A 21,983-nucleotide genomic window follows, 5' to 3' on the forward strand; every position below is an offset into this window, starting at 1 on the left:
ATTGCCGTATACATGATATTGAAAATCTCTAATCCACTATCGACGGTTGGATTTTACATGTTGAAAGTATGTCATTTTTGTTCATCTACCTGTCTGCGAGGTATCCATGCTATCCACTACCCCATTCAATGCTTTCCTCTGTAATATTATGATCGCTGAGATGATGCAACTCCGCATGAAAGACCCGACTTAAGCAGGCCATTGCCTTTGCCTCATCTCCTTCTACCCCCGCACTTAGAGTGCTCTCTCAAGGCCCTCCATTCGTCCCCAGCCCGTCATAGGCACATAATCGGCTGCATGCTCACCTTCCTCTCTACTTCGCCCTCTTTCTCTTTTTCGCGCCCGCGGACCTCTTGTTGCTCCATCTCCGACCATCGGAATTCCCAGTCGGATCGGTGACCTACATCCGACCCAACACGCCTCTCACACTACCCTGAAGGACCTGATTACCACGAACGCTAATCTCGCCGATACCAGTGTCGCCTCCTGAGCCGCCATTGAGCCAGCGCTGGAGGAGGGCGTTGCTCTCCATGGGCTTGATATCTTGAGCCGCTGTGCCAACTGTAACGTGTGCAGTAGGGTTAACAGTCGTGAAGAGCAACTCTTCCGTTGTTGTGCCCGCTGCACTTTCGATCTGTAGAGTACTGGAACCGTTCAGGCGAACCACGAAGCACATGATACGGTCATCCCATACTATCCGCTCCATTTGTACGTCGCACGTTCCTAGCTCAGGCTCCCAGGTACCTGTCGTGTTGGTTCGCTGTGCGGTTTCATGGAGTTTGCTGAGCTTGTCCCAGTATTCCTGGTTTTGAGACGCAGACGCGCGGTGCATGAGGGTGACGTGGAATTCGTTTTGGACGCGCTTGTTTTGCTTCAGTTGCTTGTACATGCTTGCGGTGTTTGCGTCCTTGTCTCTGAACAATGATTCGAGAATCGCGTTGATACGGCCGGTGTCAAGTCGGACGGAGAAGTACTCCATGCGCGGCGCTTTCTTGGCTTTCGGTGCGGCCTGAGATTGTTGGGCGTTGGCTCCTCGTTGACCATTTTGCGGGTTCTGGTTGCCTCTTTGGTTCTTGTTACCTTGGGATAAGTCCATCTTGAAGTCTGGTGTATAGTCGTTCATAGCCCACTGGATAGCAGCGTCCATGTCGGGATCCGTCGGCATGTCCTTACCAGCAAACAAGGCTGGGTAAGTCTCGAACATCTTCGCGATGATGGTCTCGAGGTTCTCGCGGGAGTCGACCGTGGGGTCAAGGTCGATGACGAGATCGAACAGATCATCTGGCTTGTCTGAAGGGTCGACTGGCTGGAAGCGATGCATAAATCCCTCCATGATCTCGACAATCTCGCCCCTGCCTTTCGAGCCTGCTTGAATCGTCTGATGGTTGTCTCCGCGATCGAGCACGCGCTTCTGTGTTGCTTGTCGGATGCGGTCGTAGTTGGATCGATCGTGGACATAATGCAGTGCAACGAAGCGGGCGTCGGGTACAGTTTTTGAGATGTCATTGATGATCTGGTCGCGCTCGCGCTTTTGGTGGTTGTTGCGATCGGCGATGACGACGGGGTTCGTGACGAGTAATGAGGAGATGGTGTCAGCGAAGATCTGGCCGCGACCCTTCTTCGCTTTGACGTTGTCGTTCTGGAAGTGGCCCCAGCCGAACAACTTCACCAGCGCGAGAGCCAACGTTGTCTTTCCGCATCCAATAGTTGCAATCGGGACAAGCACAATGTTCCTGTCAGCCTTCTTGCTCTCGACAGGTCCGTTTAGCTGCTCCTGTCGGATGATATCCGCACCGGTTGTTCCACGGAATTTTAGGAAATCATCGCGCATCTTGATGATGCCGTGATTCGCATTATACTGTTTGGCTAGACCTTGGTTCTGAGCAAACTGCCGGCGAGCAAAGTCTAGGTACTCCTTCGTGATGGCTTCGTGCTTCTTATACCGTGGTGGCTTTCCGGCGATCAAAGCCCTAGTGCACTCACGCCACTGCCGGTACATGAGATATGGCTCCTCGAACTTGTACTTGAAGAACCAGTCCACATACGGCGCACCCTCGGTCTCGCGCGCCTGACACCGGATGACGAAGCCTTCTGTGTCGCGGCCTTCGTAGTTGCCCGTCTCGGCGACTTTGTCCAAGAACTTCTTAACCTCTGTGACGTCGTTCTCCATAACGTATGTGACCTTCCTCATGCCCCACTCCTCCGCGAACTTGTCTACCAGGTGGCCAGGGTATGTCGCGAACTCGGGTAGGTTGAGGTTTATGCCGTGGACGTAGAGACCAGCTTGCTCCGGAGTGTATGCTAGGACGTGCTCTTCGAAGTCGTCGTCGCACAGCTCAGCCACCAGTGTCGCGTTCATGGATCGGAGTGTGCGGGCTAGATCCTCCTTCCTCTTTCCAACAGTCGCAACATGGCGCTCCACCCACTTCTCACCTGCGCAGGCATGGCTGAGCTCTTCGCCTCGTGGGCCAGTGGAATGCTTGCTGCAGACTAACAATGTGCCATCATCGAGACCGGATATGAAGATGATGCAGCCGTTCTCCTTGACACTCAGCTCGTACGGACCCTGCGTGTGTTGCTCCACGTTCTTCCATTGAGTCTTCGGGACCTCGCCGTGGTTGAAGAACTTGTCATAGCCTCGTGTAGCGATCTCGTAGTTGCCTTCGCGGTTCTTGTATGTGAAGAGACCTCGTGCGTATGTCGGAAGATTTGCTTTCTTGTAGTCCCACTCGTTCATCTTCCACGAGTCGACAGTGCGGCCATTAGGGAGCGGGAATGTGTGTTTCTTGACGGAGAAACCGCCCTTGCCCTTCTTGCCCTGGTGCGCCTCGAGGGTGTGGACCAGATTGGTGATCTCCTTGGGGTCTTGGGGCGCATATGGTGCTTGGTCGCGGTGCGCCATGATGGCGGTCGATCGGAAGGACCGTGAAGACGTGGGGGAAGTTCGAGCAACGTTCAGCGGTCGATTATAATTCTGGAGGAAAGGCGAAGGTAAGCAAAAGGTGGTGGGTGGTGCAGTGCAAAGGCGTGAGAGCGGGGAGAATGAAATAAGACGCGCGAGCATTCGGTCAGGCAGCGAGCAAAAAGTCGAGACAAAGTGCGCAGCAACGATGAGTCAACAAAACAAGCACAGCAAGGGCGTTTCTCACCAGCGCTACACTGCACGAACAATCATCAAAAGGGCGTCAACACGGCGCAGTCGCGTCGAGGTCAGTCTAGAGTCATTGCGACAAATGTGTGTCCAAACAGCGATGAGATCATTCGCCCGGTTGTGGCTGTGGCAGGGGCTGACTCCCGCGGGGTCAAAGCCGCCTAACCCGTTTGAGCAGCATCCTATTCCTTCACATCGCATTTGCACACTTGCATCATTCCTGTATGCATAATCCTTGTCGTGTTACTATCAAAAGCTATGAAGGATGTACCGAAAGATCCACGGACCCGCCGCTGCATGTCGTTCCCGATATCTGCGCATCGAATCCTCACCGTGCCACATTATAGCTTCTTTACACCTTCAGCCAAGATCTTCTCAACCTCGTCCTTGTGCTTCGAGAAGTTGTCCACGAGGTTGTCCCTATTATTTTATTAGCCTTGCCTCATGGTTTCTGTTTTGACTGGTCAATACATACCACATCTTGGGGTCGTGCTCGTGCTTCTTCTTGCTGTTCCACGCCCAGTCGGTGATGGTGAACATCCTCGAGCTCTCCATCATGAACGCGACGGCGCCCTTGGAAATCTGCATCTCAGGCGGCGGCGCTGCACTTGCTGCTTTGAATTCTTCATAGGCGACACCGTGAGGTACGAAACCGCACTCGAAGCTAATGCCTCCCGGTTGGAACTCATCTGAGCGTCCCGCGTACTCGCCATAGATCAAGCCCATCAGCTCAGATGCTCCGTTACGGTGGTAGTAAGGCGGCCGGTAGGCTAGTATCGATTAGCATTATCGGCGCACGCAGAATTCCGAGCACATACTGTGCGAAGCAACGTCCCAGCGCGGGCTGAAGATCAGGAAGTCCGCAAGCGGCGCTGCGGGGTCGCGCGAAGGTGCGGTAATGACGCAGAAGATGGATGGATCGATGTGGTCAACCGAGATCGAGCCAACGTTGACGAACTTGGTCAGGTCGTACTTGTACGGGACGTAGTTTCCATGCCATGCAACGACATCAAATGGCGAGTGCTCTTGTTTGCTGACGAAGAATTTGCCAGCGAGCTTGTATACAATCTCCCACGATTCTTGCTCAATCTCGTACTTCGCAACCGGGTGCAAGAAGTCTCGAGCGTTAGCAAGTCCGTTCGCGCCGAGAGGGCCGAGTTCAGGGAGTTGGAACTGCGAGCCCCAGATTTCTGCAAACATCAGCTGACACTTTCTTTCTCCTAGTTTGTACGTTATCTACCTAGGATGTATCCTCGGGTTGGTCCTTCAACCTTTACTCTGAATCGCTGTCCTCTCTGAATGACGCAGATCTCGCCTGGCTGCACATACATAGGCCCAAACTCGGTCTGGATGTCCAAAGCTCCTAGCTGGGGCACAATCAAGAAATCACCGTCCGAGTTTACCGCCGCTCTCTTGTTCATGCTCGCATTGCAGAGGTACGTGTGGACAGCTAGGCCTTCGCGGAGTGTTGGGTCGCCAGACCCAGCAATGCTCTTAAGACCAGAGATGAAGTCAACATCGCCGTCTGTCGGGGTATCGAATGGAAGCCATGCTAACTGTGTAGGGGAAACATGAACGCGCTTGTTCACGGGGAGGTAGTTTGACTCGGTATCTTCGTTGTCGGGGAGGTCGGTCTAGAGGTTTGTCAGCGAATGAGACAAATGATCAGACATCGTCTCGACGCGCTATCGATCTGACCGCGCCATCGGTCAAAGCACGTAGCCGAAGTCCAGGAAATGGTTTCTTACAAATCCTTGGTGCGCAACGGCCGGACGCGCCCTATATAGGTAGGCCTAATCAAGATGTCAGCATCAATACACTCCCCGTCCAACAGGCTACCAACCTTCTTGTTCAGATGTCTGGGAGCGACGAAAGAGGAACCGGTCATCTGCTCCGCATACAGTCCGAATCTGACACTTCTGGGGTTGTTCTGGCCTTTTGGGATAGTTCCTAGAAAAGATCGGTCAATATCTCGTCGCATAGCTCGGATGTACACGGCCCTCACCTGGCACTGCTTCTGACTCGAAGCTGTTGCCGAACCCAGATTGGTACTGTAGGGCATGTCAGCAGCGAACTCCAAGATGTCAAGTTGTCGGTGTCAGCTCACCTCATATGGATCATTCTTCCTCGTGCCGAAGGAAGGTATCGCTCCGTCCTTCTGCGTTTCCGCCCAGTGGAAGATATTCTGGTACTCCTTTGGATCTTTGAGCTGTTCAGGCATGATGACGCGATCGTTGTGACCGTTCAGTGAAGGTGCTGTATGAGATCGGTGTGAGACTAATAGATTAGACTGAGAGACTAAACGCAGGTGTGCTATGCGATAGTGTAGGTAATGTTCGAGCGAGAGTTTGGTAGACCAGAAAGTCCTGCGTCAAAAGAAGAATGGCATTGTGTTCATACGACCCCACACTTGTCGACCCCACAATCTCGCGTCGCAGGAAGCCGCATCGTGCATAGCAATTCCGGTGACCGAGTTCCCACTCCTGGTAATCCTTTCGGAAATTGTCCAATCGCCGATGGCACCGAAACCAGCGGAGGTGAGCACTCGTCGTCATGCCCAGCTGCGGTCAGCGACGAGGTTGGTTTGAGAGTAAGATGCGCAACTGCCGATGAGGGTCGAAGAGGGGTAGCTCCACGGACATGCGACGCCGGGAGAGAGCGGACTTCATGCGACGCCGATTCGCTGCTATTATGTGGCAGTGGAGCTGTGGGTATGATTGTAAAGGCTCGAGTAAGAAAGTAGTCAGCATTTCGGGATGTACGAGTCGGAGTCTTTGGGTGGATGAAGAAGCGCGAGTCGCGATTCTGGAGTTGTGTTCAACACCAAAGGCGTATACTGTCTTGTTCGTGACTACGTAGGTAGCGCGTTCCTTCTAGATACTACCATTTATAATATTGAAGTTGCATCAAGGCAACGCATCTATTTCCAGAGGCCATGTGCGCGCGTGGTAATACTTCCTGTGTGGTAGTTGTCTCGACAGTAAACACACTGCCTCGCCATCTATCATGTCCTGCTACTCAGTAATCTCATCACCAGAGACACGCTGCTCACCATCACTCAGTCAGCCTCAGTCATAACACATCATCGCATACCTTTCCGCATCCTCCACATCTCACCACTCCAGAACAAGGCCACCAACTGCCCCTCACACACCCTCAACACATCGATCCTTCCCGATCCATCCATCCCACTCCTTTTCCAGCTCTTCTCAGAACTCCAGTCCAGACACGTCAACGCCACAATAAATTCGCTGTCAGCCCTACAATATACTGGCGAGGTCTCGTACGACATCAGTCCCGCGAGCGGACCTCGCCTATGTGCGGCACGAGGATGGTGATCAAAAGCTGAAATGCCAGCCTTACCCGTCTTTGCACACATCTGATCTCGCAAATGCTACCTATGTGGTTCTCGAACGGCGCAAGATCGTGTGCCACAGAACAGCTCAGCTCACAGCAACTCTGCTCATCTTCTTTCAGACAGAGCTGATAGATTACTGAACGTGGTAAGAACTGACGCAGCATACTTCGCTAGCAAACACCCAAAGCAGAAGCATGGGGAAGATGTGAGAGTATTGACAGTCCCGATTCGTAGCCTTGCCATGCCGAAGCGAGTCTTGTCAGACAAGGCGAAGCGACTGCGCGTCTGTCGGCGTCAGCAATGTAAGCACTTTCTTCGCTGCTGTTACGCGTCTATCGCACGATTATACTTACAACGTCCATGAACATCCGTCCATACCACAACAACCAAAGCCACACTCGCGCATCTCGCCTCACGATGCAAACCGATCTGCGCCACAAAAGGCCCGAATGACCACGGAACCCACCTCCGACCATCTGCCCAACCGCACCTGATATCAACAATCAAGATATCAGACGTAGATTACAATAGAAACCGCACACCCCCTCGGCATGCAATGCCGAAGTTTTACTTTACCCATCCGGGCCAGCCCTTGATATCACCATAGCTTCTAAACTTTCGGAGAGACGGAATCATGTCGTCATTACCCTCACGGCTCTCACACACTTCTCTGACCGCTCATTCATCGTGAACCAAACTTTTGCTTCTTCCTTTGTCAACATACCACGCCTAGTCTTCCGTAGTAGGTCCAGGTGCAGAATCGGAACCGCGATTCCCGCCCAATAAAAGCAAGCTGCCCCCATCTGTTCATACCCATCGTCTTGTTAGGCGCAATCTTGACCGCCTCGCGCAATACCTTGGGAAGCTAGATAGCTAGTCCACGCCATAGTCCCCTTCCCAGTACAGGTATGCGCCCAGCGGCCACCAGCTTGCGACCTGCATACCTTGCTTTACAAACGACCCGACCCTGTTGCACGTTGTTGTGGCGGTTGGCGTGCAGAGTAGGTGCGTAAGCGCCCATGCTTGCATGCGCAATGCAGTCGATGCGGGGTATCCCTATCCCTGTCTGTCGCCCTCTCTCTCTCTCCAAGCATCCACTACACCACTACAATCTTCCCATCGCGAGGAAAGCCCACAGCCCAAAACTCGGGTGTATTTCTGCTGTGCATGTAGATCACGAGGCCTTTTTTCTTTCTCTTCATCAAAGATAGTCATCCATCTAGACTTGTCCGCTAGGATGACCCTGGAATACTATCGATTCGTTAAACTTGCCTCGCGTTCGCATCTCTCCTTGCATTTATTTCCAAGGTTTGGTAGGTTCTCGGAGGATACCAGGACTAGGGCTGTTCTGCCGGGTGATTGCAGATTGCAGATTGCATGATTTGCAGCATGCGAACACGTCGCGTATCGCGCGAACGAACGTAAACCCGCGAGAGTTGGGATAGTCATGTTCCTAGAGGAGGCGTGTCAAATACGCAACCAGCCCAAATGGAACCTAAACCTAAACCAGGCTCAGCCACTATACTATACTGTTCTCTGCGGCGATGGCGCGATGCAACAACAACCCAACTAGTTAGTACGCGCAAGATGGTGTCAGAGCCGTTCGCAGCGTGCGCTTTCTGTCTGCACGCTTGGCGACTTGCAACGGACGGCGCATCCTCGGGATGGACCCTGTTCTTTGGAGATGATCTTCGATCGACACTCTGCGCCTGCGTTTTGACGTACACCCACGCTGTAACTTCCCTTCCGTTCGCAGCGCCGATCCGTCCTTGTGCTGATCGGTCGAACTTACGACTCGTACGAACTGCGTAGTAAAGGATACAGCCAGTCGGATTAACAGTCCAGTGCTTTGTAGGCTAAGGCTGGCTGGCGTTGTAGTGAACTTCGCCACGAGGTTGGAAACAGTGCATGATCAACATTTGCATCCGAGGGGCTGATTTAACGCATTCTGGTAGGCCGCACATGTGAGACACCACGACCTCCAGTCAAGTCAGTCACTCCCTCACACATCTTCGGAACTGCCAGTATCAAGTATATTGAACAGGTTTGGTGGAGTCAAGAACATGTCGGAAAGTCGGCTTGGAAATGCACATGTGGCGATAGGCCTGTAGCTAGTGTATGAAACGATGAAACGCTGCTTGAACGCCGCACTAGCTGCGCAGTCTATGCCCAGTTCTGAAGCTCGCGACGTTTGGTGTGGCACATCTTTGCGAGCCAACCGATCAATCACAGAGCGGGAGTGGGAGGCGTGGAGAGGGCAACGCGTGCGTGACTACGCAACGTGATGGGCTTGGAAGAAGCATATCGGATGCATCCTGGTAGATGAGTCTTTTTTCGCGTCGAGGCAATATACTGCTCTGGCAGACATGATGATGGTATTCTTGACGCGCGTTGCGTCGACCTACTTGTATGTACAGTGTAACATAGCCACGATGGCCAAGATAGGATTCGTAATGCACAGATCAATGAACTCAGTCGTTCATCCAAGCTGTCACACGGCTTGCGCCAAAGCGTCCTGCAAACCGCAGGCCCGTGGAGCCCATCGGGAAATACGAGACGATGTACCATAATAGACATACTAGTTGGGCGATAGCCGCAACGAAGGTGAGGATAGTGCTGTGGAGCTAATCACGCGGACAGTGTCAGTAAACACAAACTATGGGGACGATAATCGATAAGGATGGCGTGGGGGCAGGTGGAGGTTCGCTCTCGGGCAGCCATGAACAAGGGTCGACATGTAACAGGGATAAATGTACTGGGGTAAGAACTTGAACTTACACCTAGAGAGAAGAAGAGTGTGAGAGTGATGCTGCCGAAGTAAGCAGCAGTGAACGGAAGCCTCGGACCAGAAATGAGGTGCTGGACTTGTATTTTGTCAGCGACGGTAGTGGTGGGCTCGGATAATGAGGCTGCTTACCGTATTGCATAGGGCCCATGAGGACACCCCAAGCTGCCAAAAAGAGAACGCTTCCCATGGACCATCTGCAATCAGGCCATGGATGTTAGCGCTAACGTTCTTCAGGTGATGTGCATACGACTTGGCGTGGTAGAGTCTGGACTAGATGAAGGCTGTCTGCACCCTGCAGCGCGCCGAACCTTGGACCCGCATGATCGCTATAGAGGGTCCAGTGCCGATCTTGCAGTGGCTAGAGAGTCAAGCGACTGGATTCGAGCAGGCTAACGTCCACAGTCGGTGAGAGCGGAAAGATGCGATCCTTGGAGACATTGCAGATTGCATGAGTTCGCATAGCCGTGCCGAAGGACGTATGCGGTACGTGTCACTGCCTATCCGCCTTGTATGATCTCACCACTGGCGAGAAGGCTGCATGCAGGGCGTCTTTGAATGGATACGAGGCAACAGGAGAGCTGAGGACTTACAAGATGGCAAATTTGCGCGGCCTGAGCAAAAAGACAGGCGTGAACATCAGGCCAATACAAGTAGCAAACATTGCCAAGGCAGCAAGGAGCAGCCCACCAAAGACGAGCAATCGGTCCCACCGACTCACTGCAGGTATGGGTTAGCGGACGTAAACATGAGTCAAAGGCTGTGTGCAATGCGAGGGTCCTGCATCCGAAGTGGTAACGCAGGAACTCCCTTCTGTCACATTATCGGTTGTCGCGCGGCCGGGTACGGTTCGCAGGCAGATGACACGTTGATGCCTGTGGAATTATGGATATCTCCACAACTAGACAGATGCGCATTTCAAGAATACCATCTGACAAAACATGGAAGGAAGACAAAGAACCATGGCGGTGCAGGTGAAACTAGCCCAGACCGTTGTCGTCTGATGACATCACGCGCCACAGGCTATAGTGTGAGGGGTTGTAGAAAGGCTTGTAGCAGTAGGGTATATCTCAGATAAAGTGGAGATGGGGAGCGAAAGAGACGCGTAAGGAAGGTGGACGTGTTTTGCCACAGAATGCAATGGAAGACGTAACTTACGCGCAAACCAGCCCTCTTCCTCCTCTCTGCGGGTAGGCGCTGGGAGAGGGGCGCCAGGGTTGCTCTCTGTTATGGGGAGTCGAACATAGCCACCCTCGCCGAAGGGATTCAGGTTCTGGATGCGGCCGAGCAGGGAGGGCGGCGCGGTGTTGATGGGCGCGTCTGCCTCTCTCCTGCTCCAGCCGAGCGAGTTCATCGAGTCGCGGAAGGAAGCGGAGGCCATGTTGGACGAGGTGAACACGAGGTGCTAGCGGATCTCGGTATGCCCAGGTGTGAAGGAGGGAGTTAGTCGGGAGAAGCTTTGGTCGAAGCCGCAGCAGGCGACACAAAGAGCCGTGGAGGTGCGAGCCTTGGTACGGCTAGCAGATAGCGGCCGTCGACCCTGGCTGGTGTATATGTAGCTGCCTGGGCCCCGCTGGGGTGAGTGGCTTGGGGCGCGTCGTGGGAGGGCACAGCAGCGGTTTGTTCGATTCGGTGCCACTGCTGCTACTGCGAAGACGGACCGGAGGATTTCGTGCAGATGATCGACCTGCGGTGTAGGAGGCAGACGGCCAATGGCAGATGTCAGACAGGCGTCTCAGATGGGACGACGGATGGGCGAGGCTTGTGACGAGGCCGCAGAGGGTGCGAAGGTGTAGCGGAAGGAGCAAAGGACCGGGGGCGGCTGCGGCGCGTGTGATTGGCGGGCGGGGTTCGCAGAGCAGGAAGGAACTCTCCGGCGTGTCGTATACTATGCGCCTAGTCGAGCGTGGTGGAGGGTGAAAGTGAAGGGCATAGTCGATGCCATTAGCGTCGCCTCGGTGCTCTAGCGACTAGCGCGAGATCGTCTCCCGCTGCCATGAGCCTAGCAAGCATCAAGGACCATGGCATGTAGAACCACACACACTCTCGGCCAGGTCGGCCATGGCTGCCCTGGACTGTCGACAATGGATGACGCTTGACAGGAGCCCGATGCCCTTTAGTGAGTCACATTGCGCGCCCTCACCCAGCGCTGCGTAGAAACCGGGTAGCTGAGACACGATTACCTCGTTCGTGACCAAAAGAGGCCACACCTTGCTGCCGGGGTGGGCGCAGGACCGGGGTGGGCAACAGGCAGAGCCACACTCAGCGTAAGGCGGGTGAGAGATGGCGAAGAGCCGCCAGGACGAGCGAGGTGTATATTATGCGGCCGTGCCGCGTCTCTACCTGTCCAATAATTCCTCTGCCCGATACGCTGTAGCTGCGCTTTCACGACATACTCAGTGTATGTCTACCTGTGGAGTACTCCATCACTATATCTGCGGACCACCGCGGGCCGAGCTTCCCTCCACTCCTCCTCGACGCCCTCATCTCTGTACGCTGCCGCACGTCATCCCCATCTTACACACCACAGCAGCGGCATCGTCTCGGCGCGCCGTGCTACTCTCTGCCGTTTCGCCGCCCTCGCCCTGGCTGGCTGCGATCCGCGTCAAACAGGCTGATTCGCCATTGCCCATAGCTGCTTGGCGCGAGCACTAGCACCACCACCTCTCTGACCGCCTTCCGGCTTAGGGCCCTCCCACACCGACGCCTCGCTTCAGCTGCCCCGTCGTCGCTCAAGAGAGAGAGAGCCGCTGCAGCCAGCGCAATATCCTCAGCCTGTGCCGCAGACAGACGCGCTGCCAAACGCACTGCAGCCCGCCTACCACGCTTCTGCTCCACCAGGACCAGGACCATCCCACCCTTGATCCCTCCCCGCCATATCCCCCGACTTCCTTCTCCATATCCCACCTCCGCTATTTTACCCACCACATCCGCCCGTCGCACCAGGTCTCCCTCACTGCAAGACGACATAGCCGCCACCTTACCAACATCTCACCTCTCCATTGCTGCCGCCCTCGACCACCAAGGCAAACCTCTTTGTCCCACCCCACGCCGCTACATCCAGACCACCACCACCACCACCACCACCCTCGACGACCAAGTTTGCTGCCCGTGAACCGCAGCAGCTAGCCGCCCGAGCGACCTCACTCCTTCTCTCCAGGACCGAGAGACCGAGTGTTGCAGGTGCATCCCCATTGCGCCTTCCTTCAGTTGTGAGGTGAGTCAACGTCCGGCTGCTCTTTCCTTTACCACCGCCTCTCCCACTCCACCACACCTCGCTTCAGCCTGCGTCGTCAACACCACGCCAACCATACCGCGGCCGTGTGTTACGGTTTCGCTGCTTTCGTCCCCTGTACCACCATCCCCATAGCGCCGGGCTGCAGCACGGCTGTCGTCCGCCGTTGCTCGCCTCGCGGGTTACCTCCCTGTGCGCCACACTCATGCAACCAACCCTTCAACCGCTCAACACTTCAGAATGATGGACTGTGCGCTGACATATGCTCTCAGTTCGATCCCGGAACACAGCTCCGAGTTCCCTCACTCTCCCACAACCACCTCCACGCGAGCACACCCAAACCGGTGAGCGATACTTCCCAGAACGACAACTCTTGCATACAGACCATGGCACTAACGTCTTCTGCGCAGACAAACACGAGCCTCCTCTGCCCCAGATCAGAGGCTTGCTCGTCCCTATCAGGCGTCACTAGCCAGGCTTCTGAGCTTGCTCGCACTGTCCTTGTGCACATCAGATAGCAAGCATCTGCCAGGATCCTTATAGCGACACAGACCGCCTCGTGCTGCAATCATCCTGCAAGCTGCGAGCGCGATCTTTAGTCACTTGCTTAGATCGACGACAGATTGTTTCAGATCATACACATCCACGTTCCTGGAATACTGCAACCCACAGTAATGCCAAAGCCTAGTAAGTACGCCTTTGTGACATCCCCCCACTCTGCACCGTCATGAGAACGGCGCTAGAGTACATCCATTTCCTATATCAGACTCTCCTCTCTCCTCCCTTCCCCGCACTTCCTCTTCCGTCATTTCAAACGTCAATTTCTATCATGTACTACGAGACCATACTGACTGTCCCTCAAGCGGACGCTCTCTTCACTCCTCCCTCTTCCTACTCTCCTCAAAAGCCGATTGCGAGGCTGGACCTTGGCTTCGACTCTCCCTCTGACGACGTGCTAGACGCTGATATCTTCAACATGACTGGCACAGGATCACCCCAACCATACATCAAAGAAGAAGTCGACGAAATGTCTTTTAACCAACGCTTCCTCGGTCACAACGGCCTTGACATGAACCACCAATACGCTAATGCTCAGTTCGCTGGGCATGAGAATGCAAATGGCATCAACCCCTCCGAGCTCAACATGAGCGGAAGCATGATGGGCAACCACTTCGCTGGCAACAGCTACATGCAGGGCGGAGCAGGCATCGCCGACGACGAACTTGCCGAGTCGCTGGGTACCTTCGAACAACAACCAGGCTTCAACGGCGGCTTCGCCCAGGAGCAGGTGGGCCAACAAGACTACTACCACAGTCACACCAACAACCCAAACATGAACCAGGTCTACTCAAATACCCCAGACGACCTGCCCATTCACAGCCCTTTCAACCACCCTGGAAACTTCGACTTCAACCAGTACCAATCAGTACCACAGAGGATGAACTTCCCTGGCAGCATGCCCAGTGGATCCATGCGCCAGCGTATCACCATGAGCCGGACTGCTTCTGACAGCCGCGCTCCCATGTCACCAAAGACCCCTGCCATGGCTGGTCTCCACCTCGGCACGCCAGACTCAGGCAACTTCACTCAGCCAATCATGACCAACATGCACCGCCATCAAAAGAGCGTGTCTGGCCAGTGGGACGGCACTCCCGGAAGTGCGCACTCATGGATCGACTCGCCCACCGCGTCGCCCCACCAGGGTACCATGCACCACCAGCAGATCACCGATGTCCTGCATTCCGGCAAGCATAACTCGCTACCTGCCAAGGTCGATATTGGCCAGAACGCAGACGCCAAGAAGCGCCGGCGTAGGGAGTCTCACAACTTGGTCGAGCGCCGCCGACGGGACAACATCAACGAGCGCATTCACGACTTGTCTCGTCTTGTACCTCAGCATCGCCTCGAGGACGAGAAGATTCGCAAGCACATCAACAACAATGGCCCCTTGTCGCCTACCATGGGCGCCACCGGCATGTCGCCCCCGCAAGCAACATCACTTCTCGCTGGTGGCAATGGAAGGCGGGCCGCTGGTAACATTACACAAGGACTACCCATCGAGGAGAAGGACAAGGGCCCGAACAAGGGTGACATTCTTAACGGTGCTGTCAGCTGGACTCGCGATCTTATGTGGATGCTGTCCAAGAAGCTTCAAGAGTGTGACGAGCTAGCTGCACGACTTCAACAAGCCACTGGCGAAGAGTGGGTCACCGAACAGACTGAAGACGAGAAGCGCATGAAGACCGAGATCCTCGAGGCTCTTGAGAAGAACGGCTCAGGTACCTTCCGATACTCGCGAGGCCCTGGCTCCGGACTCCGAGTGCCCAAGCACACCAACTTGGCCGGTGAACCTATCAGCGGCGCATCTCCACAGAGTCTTAGCCCAGGCATGCAGAGTACCGGTAGCGGTTCTGGATCGAATCAGCAGCAGTACTGGTCCAGTCTCAAAGAAGAGGACGAGTACGGCATGGACATGAACTGATCCAAAGCCTACTAGCTGTCTCTATTCTTCCGGCCTTCTTATCTCGTTGTCGATTCCTTCACTATGATACCCCGCGATACCCCGCACCCGTTCCTGCATCCTGCTTGATGCATACGCTAGAGCTGCTACAATGAGGCTAAAGACACCTCACATCGGTCGACCATTCCTCGGCATGTCGTCGCCCGCGCGCGTACCGTCTCTGCTGGCCAAGGACGGATGAAGCTCCTGCTTGCATCAAAGCACTTCCCATCTCGTTGCATAATATGTTCTACCCCTCCGTGGCACATCATCACCCTGGTTTCCGCTCATCATCATCCGAGCTTAGCCTACCAACCGGAGCACGAAGGTCCTCGTCGCTTCGGCATTCGAAACTCTCAGCACACGGCGGTCTCATTCCTCCCGGCAGCTCTGCGACTCGCTTTTCTTCCCTTAGTTTTATCTTTCTCGCATGTATGTGGCGTGTCACGGTTGTTTACCTACAGTTTTGCACATCACCACTCTTGTCTTTTTTAATGATGGTTTTGTTTATGGGAGGCACATGTAAGCATGGTCGGCGCGTTTCGGGTTGTTGGCGTTCTATGGTGTCAGCACTTATGTTGGTGGGAAGAGAACGATAGATGCAGAAGACGTTCGGATAACGCTTGCTATGGTTGCGATGGGCCTATGGGAATTTTTGCTACTGCGCGCTCTGCCTTACAGTTCATGGGCTCTGGTATGGGCCGGTTGGTCCCAGTTTCAATTTCATCTATATCAGTAACTCCGTCTTTCATGCTTTGCAAGTCAAGTGAAGTCATTTGGGCAGTGCCGCACTCTGCCTAGTCAGCTCTGGAGGCAGCCGCCACAGTCCTCCAGCCAGGCAACCGGATCGGAGCACGAAAAGGTCCACAAAACTAGCCTTTCAAAGTCTCGCTTCCCTACCACGCCTCTCCCTTGTCTCAAGCCTCATAACGTCCATAGTCCCCGTATACAAACAAACCGCTATCACCGCCGCCTACACGCAATCTCCAGGATTGCACAAAGATTGTAATACACAGGGTTCTTGGTCTGCTAAGCCGTGGCGTCGGCGCCATGGTAGCGCTGGATCTAGTACAACAATACCGTTTCTCAGGCTTATGGGAAAATGGAAAAAGCAAAGCTAGCCGCCCGCACCTCACGCCATCTCAACGGCTACCGAAGGGGTAAAGACAAAACGCAATTACAAGACCATGTCCGAAGAACGTTCCGGAGGTGAGACCGGGTGTTTGGTTGTTTCGGGTGGTGGGGTGAGCGTGAACGGTAGAAAAGAGGGAGAATGAGATGGGTGTATGTAGGAGTAGTAGTACATGCAGGTGATGAGAAGAAGAAACAACAGCCTGGTCCGGTTGGTTCGGTTGATTCGGGATTACTTGGACGGGGGAGGTTTAATTGCGCATTCCTGTACGGTGCGGACAATGTAGTTCGGTAGAAGGCCACCATGCAACGCATTCCACAGCCGCTCATACCCACAGCTCAACCTGAAGGGACAAGGAAGAAGATACGTAGATATCTCGGCCATAATTCCCACCAACCAAATCCTCTCACAATCGCCATCACCACAAACCTATGTCATGCAGTGAAATCCATGCAGTGAAATCCATTCTGTGGCGGAACACCTATATCCCCCCCTCATATAACCCCCGTCCTGCGTCCTGCGTCCCCGCCATCCTGCCGGCAGATCACCCCCCATGCTTACAAGCATACTACGATCGGTCTGTAAAACGGCCTCGGATCCCGCAGCCAATCAGCTGCCTACGTCCTTACCACGTCCTTGTTTTCACGATGCAGTGTCCTCCAATCGAGCGCGTCCGTGGTTCTTGGGCGGGTGGAATATGGCAGAATATGCAGGTAACCGTATACATACGCGAAAGGAACGGTGGGGAGTTCTGCAAGGAGAGACAAAAGCCGTTGGTAGGGGGTGAAGCAAGGACATGGAACGGAATGGAGTCGACCTGCGAGGGGAACCTTGTAGTGATATTGCTACACAATGGGATTGCGTCTATAAGGGGCATAGCGACTTCTCCGTCGCTGATGGGACAAAAAGAGGGGAGGGAGAGTACGATCGGTGTTGAGGATGTTTTGGTTGTGACGGGACATTGCAGGGAAGACGGCAGGTGGCTTGGGGGTTGGGATCGGTACTGACATCGTTCGTGTAACATGCGTACGTACGCACATTAGTGTGGATAGTTGTGTCCTGGTAGTTCATAGTGAGGTACGTTATGGTATGATAGCATGCACAGTAATGCGGTTGTAGTCGCTAGTTCGCATGTTCGGTATAGCTGGCATAACACTGCGCATGCATGCGAATCAGGTTCAGCAAAGAAGATCGACGTGGTCTCATCTTGCTTCAGTCCGTAATCTTCTTACCGTAACAGATGAACGGTACCTTGCGCAACGCCAAATCCGCACTCGCCCGTCTCCCACGCCCTTCGACAAGAAAGTAGAAAGCCCATCTGCCACTGACATCACAACACGAACCCCCCGTAGACACAACCACACTGTTTCAGAGACAGAAACACAAGTAGCGCAAAAAAACAAAGCATATGTGGCGCTACCAGAGATGCGCATTGCACATGCTCAGATAACCGGACATTGCAGCAGGGAAGATGGGTGTTCAGTCAGTCATCGTGCCCCATCGGCAGTGTCAGCTAGCCGGCTGTACGACGGTTACACCCCCCGATCTGCAGAGCAGAGACGTCTCCTAGATCTAGGTTTTGCGGGGGGATGACTCGCAGGTTTTGGTTGAAGATCGGGTAGGACGGTTGCGACAGCAGGAAGGATGACGGAGGGTGGCGATCGATGGGAAGGTGAAGGTGTAGCGGTGAACAAGGTAGTTTTGCGCCGCTAACTTATCAAGGTTCTACTAAGAACGATGTGATTCAGATAGAACCTGCAGTGTTAACTGCACTGCCTTGTCTTTCAGCGCATCTGCTGTGGCGCGCCCGGGTATCACCAGTATTCTCGCCATCTACAGCATCTACCAAGCTGTCATGGGCTTTCCTTGTTGTGTCCAACTTGCTTGTATTTGTGTCTTTCGCGGAGACGGTTGCCAGTGCCCGCGATCCGACCATCCCCTTGTCTCACTACAGGCGTCGCCGGCCTGATCCAGGGCCGCCCCTCAATGTCACCTGTCGCATCTGCAGTCTCGTTGCAAGGCGCGCATGTAGCGTATGTACGATGAGCATGTGGATCGTCTGGTACATCGAAGGTGTTCGGCAAGAAGAGTGGAGACGTATTCCGAGAGGTCTATGTGAGACACGTTCTCCGGATGCTACCAAACGGCTGACCACGTGATGTTTGTCCTTCGATCGAACAGCGACTCGTTATCCTAGGCTCCGCGAGGTTTGTTTTGGCCGTTGGGGTGCGGTGACTGAGATGCGTTTGCAGTGGTGGTGGCAGGGCCGTCACTGTCTTCGCCGAAGCCGAGGTTCTTGAACGAATCCGGGGCCATCAGATTCCTGTGAGCACGATGAGGATTAGTCATGTGTTCGTTATGTAAAAGGAAGGGGAGAGCGAGAGGAAGGATGTGCGACTCCGCAGATGCTGCCAAAATGGGATAACGGAATGATGTGGGTAGCTGATGGGAAAAGAGACGTCGCGGGATGTTTGCATGGCGGTATATCGATGGCTGATTCGAAAAAAAGAGGAAAGGGTACGTACCGATCCATACGACAAGAAAGGTATGACTTAGAGAGGCCGCGGCATTCGGGGTCGTTGGTGCCGCGATGAGACTTGATGCATCGGAGGTACGAGAGCATGATGTCCTTGCATTCTCCTGAAATATGGTGTCAGCGGGTTGTTTGTATGGATAGCGATGACGGCTCGGTGCCAAGATGGTTCGATTGGTTCGATGGGACGTGAAAGTGGACGTCAAGGGTTTGTGAAGCGTACCGTCGTGGTCGAGAGGGAATGAGCCTCGCTCTGGCCTGAAGTGAAACAATTGTTAGCACAAGGGCTCGCAAGGTAGGAAGAGGCAGCCATGTTGTCTGAGTACTCAAGGCTCGAAACGAGACATGCGCATTGAGGAAAGGACTCACGGATTTGGCTTTTGGACCTTTTGCCCAAGCCCGGCGCCTCCAAAGTTGCTCATATTGGTGGAGAAGTTGCTGATTTCTTTGATTGAATAAACTTCGGGAGTCCGTGGCGCAGTAGTCGGGCTTGTTGATCGTGTGGAAGTATAGTGGTGACTGTGGTGGAGTGAGGATTGGACAAACTTAGCGCGATCGGACTCGTTCGGTGGCCAGTGCTGCGCCTTCATCCTTGCAGCCTCGGGATGACGTGCCTCTTGCATTGCAGCTGCAGGACAGGTCGACGTCACGACACTACTACATTTGCATTGTGAAGCTCAACTATCATGATGATGTTCATTTTATTGTGCGAAGGTCAAGTTCGACCTGCTTCCACCCTAATGTTTGAATCTCCATCGAGGTAGACAGCCTGAACGCATGCGCAGTTTGGCTCTATAGCCCATCCCACAGTACATCTCCAGCGAGTATCTTAAGCCATCATAACCCTATCAGTGGTCACAATCTACAAAATCTTTTCGGCACCCTCATTGCTGTTCTCAAGCTCAGACGTCTCTTAGTACTTAGTGAAAGGCTTCGCCGCTTTCTCAAGCTTGTCCATCTACTTATAGTACGCGGTGTAGATCTTCTCCATCTTCTTGAGATTATCCATCTGCGCATGGTATCCCTCCCAGATCTTGTTGATCTCTTTCATCTTGCGCAGGGCCTCCTCTTGCTTCTCCTCAGGACTCTGAAGTTTCTGACGTCTACGCTCTTCCTCGTCGAAGATGTTTGGCCCTTCCTCGTCGTCTAGGCAGCGGGGTCCGTCCCAGCGTGCGCATAGAGCACCATCTTCTGCTGTGTGGGCATAGCCATCTGCTGTGGAGGGTTAGCATAACAGTTTGTGGAGCCGCGATGATACCAAGCTGATGCTATCGGTGTAGAATACATACCTGTTTTCGGAACTGCGCGAGGCGCAATGGGCCTGCGGTGGTCGTTGTAGACCCATTGTTCGTGTGCGACAGAGGAAGCGGTGAAGAGGCTGATCACGGTAGCCATGATGACGGTGAGCTTCATGGTGATGAGAGAGAAGTTCTTGGTGTTTTGGGTCTTGATATGGTAAGATTCTGAGATGTGGCCGTGAAGACGCTGTATGAGAAAGGATGTGTTTCAACAAAAAGAGGAGGGAGGAATGCGAGCATTTATCGAAGAATGTGGCCCTGATGTTTCCGCGGTACCGCGCATCTAGACCTGCGGGTACAACCAATAGATTCTCAGCATGTTATAATCAATATATCCTACCTTACGATGCGCTGAACTCGTCCAGTCACAGAAACTGATTTGAACGAAGCCAGGCAAATATGTGTGGGCTACCACGGATGTGTTGTTACTCACTCTGCTACCACTTAAACCTTGCCCTGAACGTGTGCGTATGGTTCGGTGATACATACCATTCTACAGATATCCCCGATCATACTATCATGGCACCCCCAGGCGCTAAAGAACATTCACGTGAACATTTAATACGCGATCATTGGGCGCATGTCTTCCTCCTCCACGAGTAGCTCGGTTGAGGTCTAGTATTTCAGCGTTCAGTCCGACCAACAATAGTATAAATTTAAGTGAGAATTATGTAGAGGCATGAAAAGATTAGCACCTCAACACGATGTGAGTACTAGCAAGTCGAATCGGGGCGTTCAGTTAGAGGATCTTAGCATTCACGTAGGACGTTGGAGGCATTGAGCAAAGCGAACAAGATAACCAAATTAAATGAAAAGAACGCGACTACAAAAACCCAGCACGACCGACCATCTCGCACATAATCGTGAACAGCCAGTCATCCGCTGGAGTAACGACTGAACTCGTACGGGATTCGCATCTTCCGCACAACACACCGGCGCCACCTTCCATCATCTCCCAAAACCAAGCGCAAATGCTCTACTCCGTGACCCTCCCACATGTAATGGTGACTAGAGTCTCGAAAACCCCAGTTCTCCTTCTTCATTGAAGCAGCGTATTACACCATAGTCTTCTTCCCTTCATCCCAGTTCTCATAACCCCCGTATTTCCCGTCGCAATCAGGGTTGTGGCACCTCCCACCGTCCAAAGTTATAAGTGGATGAGTGCCATGGTAGTTGAGGCTATACATCTCGTTAGCTTTTGTATTCGATGACCGAATCCTGAATCTGCTTCATTAATATACAAGGACTTACGTGGTAGCAATAACAGAGGGGCAGTTGGTGATGAGTCGGCCGTCATAATAGAATGAACAGCCGCCGTAGCCAGGATTGTCGTGGTGGTGGTGGTGCCTGTGCTTGCGGGGCTCGAGGTCGGACTTTGTCTTCGTGACGAGTGTCGTGGGGGTTGCGGTGACTATGGGAGCGGCGGTGGCAGTGGTGGTGGGAGCGGAGGCAGCGGTCATGCGCGGCATCGGAGTGAGGTGAGGGGTCGAGAGGGTCGCAGAAGTTGTCGTGGGAAGGGGAATTGAAGCTTCGGTTGCTCGTGCCTCGACGATGACGGTTCGAACGGGGCTCGCAAGAGCAAAAGAGGCCAGAACAAAGAGTACGGCGAAGATTCCACGCATTTTGATGGTAGTTTGACTTAGTAGTAGTGTGGGAATGTTGTATGAAGTAGACTGTGCTTTCGAAGATGGTGAAAGGAGAGGGAGGAGGGATATGTTATATACAGAATACTGCGATGGCAAAGGTTTCCACGAAAAGTCAAGCCATGGCCGAGCATTGCGTATTATCAATACCAGATGAAGTACTAAAGGCCCGACCATGTTTTCTTCGCGAAGTACCAACGATACGGGTGGATATCAATACCAAGAACATGGATCGAGAAGAACGTTGTTGCGCAAAGAATAAGAGGGTTGAGAGAACTACGGTTCAGAGCCAGCCGACCATTGGCCGGCATACGGGTATCAAATCACGTATCACCATCGCATCATCCA

The 21,983-nt window shown here is 53.6% G+C and overlaps 6 protein-coding genes across 6 annotated transcripts; 1 reads left to right on the forward strand and 5 right to left on the reverse strand.

The window, feature by feature from the left end:
• Nucleotides 1–54: 54 nt before the first annotated feature.
• BKA58DRAFT_393037 (RNA ligase-domain-containing protein) lies at nt 55–3,240 on the reverse strand. The gene is made up of 2 exons (XM_046171060.1): nt 3,150–3,240; nt 55–2,974 (listed from the first exon to the last, which is right to left on the reverse strand). Exon 2 carries the CDS (start codon nt 2,900–2,902, stop codon nt 401–403), a length of 2,502 nt encoding a protein of 833 aa, XP_046021636.1. The 5' UTR covers nt 2,903–2,974; nt 3,150–3,240; the 3' UTR covers nt 55–400.
• Nucleotides 3,241–3,368: 128 nt separating this feature from the next.
• On the reverse strand, nt 3,369–5,372 carry BKA58DRAFT_449093 (homogentisate 1,2-dioxygenase; the record flags this gene model as incomplete). The annotated part of the gene is made up of 8 exons (XM_046174298.1): nt 3,369–3,571; nt 3,627–3,921; nt 3,970–4,341; nt 4,392–4,785; nt 4,900–4,944; nt 4,995–5,101; nt 5,157–5,202; nt 5,259–5,372. 8 exons carry the CDS (start codon nt 5,370–5,372, stop codon nt 3,493–3,495), a joined length of 1,452 nt encoding a protein of 483 aa, XP_046021637.1. The 3' UTR covers nt 3,369–3,492.
• A 3,515-nt stretch (nt 5,373–8,887) lies between these two features.
• On the reverse strand, nt 8,888–10,844 carry BKA58DRAFT_48665 (Got1/Sft2-like family-domain-containing protein). The gene is made up of 5 exons (XM_046175352.1): nt 10,453–10,844; nt 9,888–10,014; nt 9,427–9,491; nt 9,288–9,373; nt 8,888–9,133 (listed from the first exon to the last, which is right to left on the reverse strand). The coding sequence occupies exons 1-5, from the start codon at nt 10,673–10,675 to the stop codon at nt 8,981–8,983; spliced, it is 654 nt and encodes a 217-aa protein (XP_046021638.1). The 5' UTR covers nt 10,676–10,844; the 3' UTR covers nt 8,888–8,980.
• Nucleotides 10,845–12,792: 1,948 nt separating this feature from the next.
• BKA58DRAFT_48724 (HLH transcription factor) lies at nt 12,793–15,143 on the forward strand. The gene is made up of 3 exons (XM_046175354.1): nt 12,793–12,873; nt 12,940–13,216; nt 13,393–15,143. Exons 2-3 carry the CDS (start codon nt 13,204–13,206, stop codon nt 15,009–15,011), a joined length of 1,632 nt encoding a protein of 543 aa, XP_046021639.1. The 5' UTR covers nt 12,793–12,873; nt 12,940–13,203; the 3' UTR covers nt 15,012–15,143.
• Nucleotides 15,144–18,225: 3,082 nt separating this feature from the next.
• Nucleotides 18,226–19,216, reverse strand: BKA58DRAFT_48713 (uncharacterized protein). Its single transcript, XM_046175353.1, has 4 exons — nt 19,064–19,216; nt 18,918–18,952; nt 18,687–18,801; nt 18,226–18,484 (listed from the first exon to the last, which is right to left on the reverse strand). Exons 1-4 carry the CDS (start codon nt 19,114–19,116, stop codon nt 18,355–18,357), a joined length of 333 nt encoding a protein of 110 aa, XP_046021640.1. The 5' UTR covers nt 19,117–19,216; the 3' UTR covers nt 18,226–18,354.
• A 1,574-nt stretch (nt 19,217–20,790) lies between these two features.
• On the reverse strand, nt 20,791–21,900 carry BKA58DRAFT_48785 (uncharacterized protein). Its single transcript, XM_046175355.1, has 2 exons — nt 21,244–21,900; nt 20,791–21,171 (listed from the first exon to the last, which is right to left on the reverse strand). The coding sequence occupies exons 1-2, from the start codon at nt 21,810–21,812 to the stop codon at nt 21,048–21,050; spliced, it is 693 nt and encodes a 230-aa protein (XP_046021641.1). The 5' UTR covers nt 21,813–21,900; the 3' UTR covers nt 20,791–21,047.
• Nucleotides 21,901–21,983: the final 83 nt, after the last annotated feature.

Source organism: Alternaria rosae (genome assembly GCF_020736505.1).
Source record: "Alternaria rosae strain MPI-PUGE-AT-0040 chromosome Unknown BKA58scaffold_10, whole genome shotgun sequence".
In the NCBI taxonomy this organism is placed as follows: domain Eukaryota; kingdom Fungi; phylum Ascomycota; class Dothideomycetes; order Pleosporales; family Pleosporaceae; genus Alternaria; species Alternaria rosae.

Bases quoted from the DNA above. Each gene is read 5' to 3' on its own strand.
- BKA58DRAFT_48665 (XM_046175352.1), bottom strand. From the start codon at position 10,675: ATGGCCTCCGCTTCCTTCCGCGACTCGATGAACTCGCTCGGCTGGAGC. The intron at 10,015-10,452 runs GTAAGTTACGTC...CCATACCTGCAG, and splicing joins GGAAGAGGGCTGGTTTGCGC to TGAGTCGGTGGGACCGATTG. The intron at 9,134-9,287 runs GTAAGTTCAAGT...CCGCGTGATTAG, and splicing joins CACTCTTCTTCTCTCTAGGT to CTCCACAGCACTATCCTCAC.
- BKA58DRAFT_48785 (XM_046175355.1), bottom strand. From the start codon at position 21,812: ATGGTCGGGCCTTTAGTACTTCATCTGGTATTGATAATACGCAATGCT. The intron at 21,172-21,243 runs GTAAGTCCTTGT...CGAGATGTATAG, and splicing joins CCCTCTGTTATTGCTACCAC to CCTCAACTACCATGGCACTC.
- BKA58DRAFT_48713 (XM_046175353.1), bottom strand. From the start codon at position 19,116: ATGAGCAACTTTGGAGGCGCCGGGCTTGGGCAAAAGGTCCAAAAGCCA. The intron at 18,802-18,917 runs GTACGCTTCACA...ACCATATTTCAG, and splicing joins ATTCCCTCTCGACCACGACG to GAGAATGCAAGGACATCATG. The intron at 18,485-18,686 runs GTACGTACCCTT...TCGTGCTCACAG, and splicing joins CTTTCTTGTCGTATGGATCG to GAATCTGATGGCCCCGGATT.
- BKA58DRAFT_393037 (XM_046171060.1), bottom strand. From the start codon at position 2,902: ATGGCGCACCGCGACCAAGCACCATATGCGCCCCAAGACCCCAAGGAG.